Source organism: Peromyscus leucopus, chromosome X (genome assembly GCF_004664715.2).
Source record: "Peromyscus leucopus breed LL Stock chromosome X, UCI_PerLeu_2.1, whole genome shotgun sequence".
Classification (NCBI taxonomy): Eukaryota; Metazoa; Chordata; class Mammalia; order Rodentia; family Cricetidae; genus Peromyscus; species Peromyscus leucopus.
Genome location: NC_051083.1, coordinates 62,554,892 through 62,561,229, shown reverse-complemented (window position 1 = coordinate 62,561,229; position 6,338 = coordinate 62,554,892). Strand labels below are relative to the sequence as shown.

General features: G+C 52.5%; 1 protein-coding gene across 1 annotated transcript; it reads left to right on the top strand.

The window, feature by feature from the left end:
- The first annotated feature begins 2,609 nt into the window (after positions 1-2,609).
- LOC114688912 (polyadenylate-binding protein 1-like 2) lies at positions 2,610-4,003 on the top strand. Its single transcript, XM_028863385.2, is given in 2 exon segments — positions 2,610-3,711; positions 3,714-4,003. Coding segments are annotated over 2 exon segments (1,002 nt in total). The 5' UTR covers positions 2,610-2,834; the 3' UTR covers positions 3,839-4,003.
- The last annotated feature ends 2,335 nt before the right edge of the window (positions 4,004-6,338 follow it).

Below are 6,338 nucleotides of genomic sequence, written 5' to 3'. Positions count from 1 at the left end.
GACAAGTCGTAATGAGGATACAGGGAAAGGGGAATAGAGTGTGAACCTGGGGAACCATGATGGGAATGAGTGTGGCGATTCCTCACAAAACAGCAATAGAATACTCTAGGACCCAGCTCTGCGACTCTTGGTCACAGACACAAAAGACTCTAACTCTACACACCACAGAGATATTTGTGCATCAGACTCAGAGAAACACCATTTTTTCTGCAACTGTGAATCCAAGATGCAAAACTGTGTATGAGGTGGGGGGGGGAGCGATCACACCTGTATGAAGAAATCAAGATGAAACCCGTTACTTTTTGTTTGTCACAAAAGTTAAAAACAGAACAACTCAGTGTTCCGGGAGGCAATTCTGCTACGTAGAGGGGCCTCTTGAGTTACTGTAGTGGAGTCTAGAAGTCTTGAGGAAAGGCACCATGGTTTGGGCATTTTAATTTCTGTAACCTATCCGATGCCCTTGGTTTCTGGTAAGCATGGGACCCCTGTTTCTGAAATGGCAGTGCAGACAGAGGGAAAGTTTGTTCAAATCTTTGGGAACTCGTTCCGTCTGACAGTTTTCTTTACGTTCTACCACAGATTTGGGGGGGGTCACCCACACTTGTATGCACACTGATGTTCAAATCACTGTCTGTCATTTGGGTGACATCACCCTTTCCTTGCCCATGCTGAGTTGTGAGCAAGCCCATCCATGTATGTCCTAGATACCTTCCACCCTATGGCCCTGCAGACTTTAGGTCACTGGTAGAGCACCAGTGACCATGCGGGTCCTGCCACAGCACAGATCCTGGGGCACAGAGTGATTCCTTTGCTGGATCCCTTCCCTCCTGCCTAGGCATGGGGCAGTTCGACCTCCCTTTCACAACCCACTTGGCATCCCCTCTTCAACACAGCTTCCCTTTTTCCTTCCAGAACTCTGAACATCTGGTCCTCCTTTCTGGACTCGGGACTCCAGTCCGTTTGGGTCTACACCCTGCATGTTGCCACTTTGCCTGTGCCCTCAGCAGTTAGCTCTGTGAGCTGGCATTGCCCTCCCCCCGCCAATAACATACAGCATCCCCTTTCCACACTCTCTGCCCCGGTGCCAGAAGCCCTGGCTGGTGTGTGGGGGCTCTGCATCTCACCCTCAAGAGAGATTCCAGGCCCTGTTCTCATTTGCCTTCTGGGCAGAGATGGGCACTTCTTGGTCCTAGTCAGGGACCTCAGCACCTAAAGGGCATAGGCTGAGAGGGAACAAGCACCTGGCTCTGGGCCAGGCCCTTCTCAGCTCCGGCCCCGCCCCCAGCCACCCCTCCCAGTTTGACTTTCTTTAACTTACCATTGAGGGATGCTGCCCTAGAGACAAGGTGCTCTTGATTTTCACGTGCCACGTGGCAGTGGGAGTTGAGGCTCTGCAGAACCCCAGGTTCACAGTAGTCCAGGGGCTGGGGCACAGTCATGGAGAGGCTGGGGTGGAGTAGGGTACAGTTTCCAGTCCAGGCTCTCTGCTCCCCAGGAGAAGCTGGAAGGCAGCTCATATTCCTCTGTCTTCTAGATGTCTGCATCCCGGGGACTGGCACAGGCTCCATGTAGAGTATTTGTGGCAGGGCGTTATGAATGAGCATGTATTCTTCATTCTCTCCTTTGGAAATGTTGCCGAGTGGGGTGGGGGGTGGGAAAGGGGAGCCTACTCAGAAAATGGCTCAGCAGGCTGCGTGGGGAGCTGGGAAGACTCATGCTTTCCTGGGTGCCAGTGGTGGTGGTGACGTTAATGAGGGAGTGTGTGTGTGTGTGTGTGTGTGTGTGTGTGTGTGTGTGTTGTGTGAGAGAAACAGAGATAGACAGCGCTTGCTCTCATGCCTCTGTGAGCCTGTGAGAGAGACATGACAGAGACACACAGGGAAATGCACACACACACACACACACACACACACACACACACACACACACACACACCACGAGAGAGAGAATGCTCTTGCTCCTATGTGTATGTGAGTTTGTGAGAGAGACAGAGACAGAGAGACACACAGAGAAATACATGCACCCACAAATACACACAGACACTAGAGAGAATGTTCTTGCCCCCCCCCGTGTGTGTGTGTGTGTGTGTGTGTGTGTGTGTGTGTGCCTTTTTCCCAGGGTTGGAGACACCCCCCCCCACCCCGGATGTTGGAATACTGCTTCTAGGCTCCATCAGCCAGGGCTAGCCTAGCTTCAAGGCCACCCCACCCACTTGATTCATGACAACCTTCCCTTAGGGGGCTGGGGACAGAAAACGAGCCCCCCTCCCCCCCCCCCCCCGCCCGGCGCCAGCAGAAGACACGGAACCCGAATTCCTTCGGTCCAGAGCACAGTCCTGTCCCTGGCATCCTCTTCCCAAACGCGTGGGCGCCTCAGAGGCTGCGCACTGGTACCCCCACCCCAACTTCTCCCCGCCCCGCGCCCCGCAGCCCCGCAGCCCCGCAGCAGCCACAGGGGGAACCAAAGAGACAGAAGCCTTCCCAGCTGCCCGGACCACAGACGCCAACACCCCCGCCCCCCACCACACGCCGCCCTCCCGCCCGCGCCCCGCACGCCAGCCAGCCAGGCAGCCCACGAGCGAGCGGCGGCGGCGGCGGTGGCGGCGGCAGCGGCTGCTGCGGAGACCGGGCTCTGCGCGCTACCGGCCGGCGCTCGCCAGCCCGGGTGACTCGGTCCCGCCTGCTCGGCCAGCCCGGGCTCCCTGCCCGCAGCTCCCGCGCCAGCCCCCGGCCCGGGTTCCGGCGCCCACCGGCCCTCGCCGCCTCTCCGCCCCCTCAGTTCGCGGGAAGGGAGGTCGCGGCAGCGGCCCGGCGGCAGCGGTGACCGTGGCGACCATGGCGACCGCGGCGACGGTGGCGGCGGAGGTCGCTGCAGCGGCGGCTGCGGCGGCGGAGGCTGCGGCGGCGACCGTGGCGGAGGCGGTGGCGGAGGCCTCCGTGGCGGAGGTGGAAGCAGAGGTGGAGGCTGAGGTGGAGGCCGAGGCCTCGGCGGCCGCGGCGGAGGCCAGCCTGGCGGAGGCGGCGGCCCTGGCGCGGAAGAAGGCGGAGGCGGTGGCAGCCACCGAGGCCAGCCTGGCGGAGGCCAGCCTCCGGGGGGCCAGGGGCGCCGCTGCGGAGGCTGCTGCGTCGCCTTCCTACGGGAGGGTGGACATGGATGAGGAGCTGGCGGCGGCCTTGGCTGCAGAAGAGGAAGAGGCGGCGGCAGGGGCCTCCAACAGACACCCAGACTTTCCCACGGCCTCGCTCTACGTGGGCGACCTGCACCCCGACGTGACCGAGTCCATGCTGTACGAGAAGTTCAGCCCCGCCGGGCCCATCGTGTCCATCCGCATTTGCAGGGACAAGATCACCCGGCGCTCCCTGGGCTACGCATATGTCAACTACCAGGAAGAGCTGGACGCCAAGCGGGCCCTGGAGACCCTGAACTTTGACGTTATCAATGGCAGGCCGGTGCGCATCATGTGGTCCCAGAGGAACCCGTCGCTCCGCAAGAGCGGGGTGGGCAACGTCTTCATCAAGAACTTGGGCAAGACCATCGACAACAAGGCGCTGTACAACATCTTCTCGGCCTTTGGCAACATCCTGTCCTGCAAGGTGGCCTGTGACGAGAAGGGGCCCAAGGGCTATGGGTTCGTGCACTTCCAGAAGCAGGAGTCGGCCGAGCGGGCCATAGATGCGCTGAATGGAATGTTCCTGAACTACCGCAAGATTTTCGTGGGAGGTTCAAGTCCCACAAGGAGAGAGAGGCCGAAAGGGAAGAAGCCTGGGCCAGCCAGTCCACCAGTGCTGACTTCAAGGTTTTCGATGATGACTCCGATGACGAGGCCACCTTTCGATGAAGACATCCCAGGCCCCAGCCAGTAGAGCCAAATCTTGGCTCCCACCCCGTTTACAGCCCCCCACCCCACCCCAACCCACCAGCAGTGTATTGTATTGGGAGTGCAGGTTTCTCTCTCCCTCTCCCTCCTTCTTCACCCCTTCCCCCTCCCTTCCTCCCCCTCCCCTCCCCCTTCCCTCTTTCCTTCTCTCCCTCTCCTGCCCTCTCTCCCTCCCCTCTCCTCCCCTTCCCCCTCCCCTGCCAGCGCCAGCTAGCTGCCCATCCCCTCTCTGCTCTCCGCCCCTCCCCCTCCAGCTGCTTCTGTCCTCTCCCTCTCTTTCTCCCCACCTCCAGAAAGCTCCCCTGCCCCAATAATCCCACTAATCTGTGCCATTTGAGAGGTTAAAGGCTGCCTCTTCTCCCTGTGGTCAGTCTGATTCTTAAAAGCGTTCTCTGTCTCTTTGTTTACTGCGCAGGTGATGCAATTCCGTGGTAGAAATATCTGGAAGGAGAAGGAAGTCTGTCTGATGTGGGAGAAAGAACCAAGAGTGCAATTGCTTCCCATCATCCTAATACTCAGAGAGAACCTCTTTTACTTTCTTTGGTGTGCTGTTTTTCCAGGCTCTCTGCTACCCCTTTCTCCCCCTCTCATCCCAGACCCACCTTCCCTTTTAACATATTCTTGTAGAGTGGTTCATGTGCGTGGTGTTTCTTAACCTGCTTTTTTCAGCGACTAAAACCAAACAGAAGTCAACGCGTTGAACTTCTTTCCATGCTATTCAACAGGCTTATGGAACGTCATCTTCAGTGCCTGCAGAGTGCTCCTGTGTATCCATGGACCTTAACATTTCTGTAATCATTCCCGCATTGTTGGACATTCAGGTGGTGCCTAGTTCTTTCCCTGTGTTTAAAACCAACACTGCGTGCCCTGATGAGCGAATCCTTCCTTGTCAAGCCAAATCTAGGCTAGCATCCTGGATGCTCTCTCCTTAACTGTGGACTTGCAGCATCCACATATAGACGTTTCAAAGACTTCCCCTGTGTGTTGCCAAAAGGCTTCCCTTTCATAAGCATTGTACCAGTTTGTATTTGTGCCAGCCAGCCAGTGCAGCTAGTAAAAAGAAGAAAAAAAAATAACCCAGTATGCCCATCTCCCTTGCACAGTCTCATGGTCCACTGTAACTCGTGTGTGTGTGTGTGTGTGTGTGTGTGTGCAGCGTCATGAGCTGCAAATGGTATTTCACTGTCGTTATTTCACTGGAATTGAAAGCTGTTAATCACCCCTTTTCTGCTTTCCTGCTTCCTTTCCTTTTCCCTCTTGCCAGAAAAATACATCAGCTATGTTGCAGGAAAAAAAATCTCTAAGTAGATGATTTAACCTAAGAAATTGAATGCTATCAGCAATCAGTCCTAATGACTCCCATGCCTTCTTGACTTGTACTGATCTGTATGTCCCCAGTGTTTTTCATGTGAAATATATGTGTATTTAATATATATATTTCAATACCTGCTTTTTCATGCATAAAAATATAATATAGATTATAGATATAGATGTATAGATATTCTTGAACTTCCTTTCATTGTCATTAAATATTCTTTTAAAATATATCGTGTGCTTTTGTAGTGTTCCAATGTATGAATGAGCCAAATTGATGGGCTGCAGATGTGTGCATGCTTCTACATCAACATTTACATACAGATTCAGGGATATGCATTATGTTTTCACTGCCCCTCTTTCTTTAACTAATGTGACCTTTTTTCCTTATCTACATCAGTGCTCTTAAGGCCAACCTAAAGGATCTCCCCTTTATTTAAGATATTTTTTTCTGATCAAATATTGTTCAAAGTGAAATTGAAGTGTAAAGGCAGGTCAATTTTTTTTTTTGCAAGGTAGTTATATTTTCCCCTCAGAATAACACAAGAGCCAGAAGTCTTAAACATCTGGTCAATTTTCTGGAGTGTATATGACATTCACTTTTGCATACCTGTAATTTTTCAGAATAATCAGAGATTTTGTTTTGACTTATTTAAATCATATATATTTATCAGATTAATAGAAGTACTTAAAGTATCCTCACTAAGTAAACATAAAATACCACTCAACAGTTTGATAACATAAAATTTCAAACATGTGGATTGTGTGCATAAAACAAACATACCTACAAAAGCATAAGATGAAATATATGTTTCATTTTGAGATATTTTCACTATTTGAGTTTTTTTTACTTCCAAATATTAAATATGCACATTTTAAAATTTCCTTTTTATGGATAAGATATAATTTCAGTTATACTTTTCAATGGTTCTAATATTGACCATACTTTGGAGCCCCAGTATGGTCATTATGAAGAAAGTACTTTTTTTTTTTTTTTTTTTTTTTTTTTTAGTTTTTCGAGACAGGGTTTCTCTGTGTAGCTTTGCGCCTTTCCTGGAACTCGCTCACTTGGTAGCCCAGGCTGGCCTCGAACTCACAGAGATCCGCCTGGCTCTGCCTCCCGAGTGCTGGGATTAAAGGTGTGTGC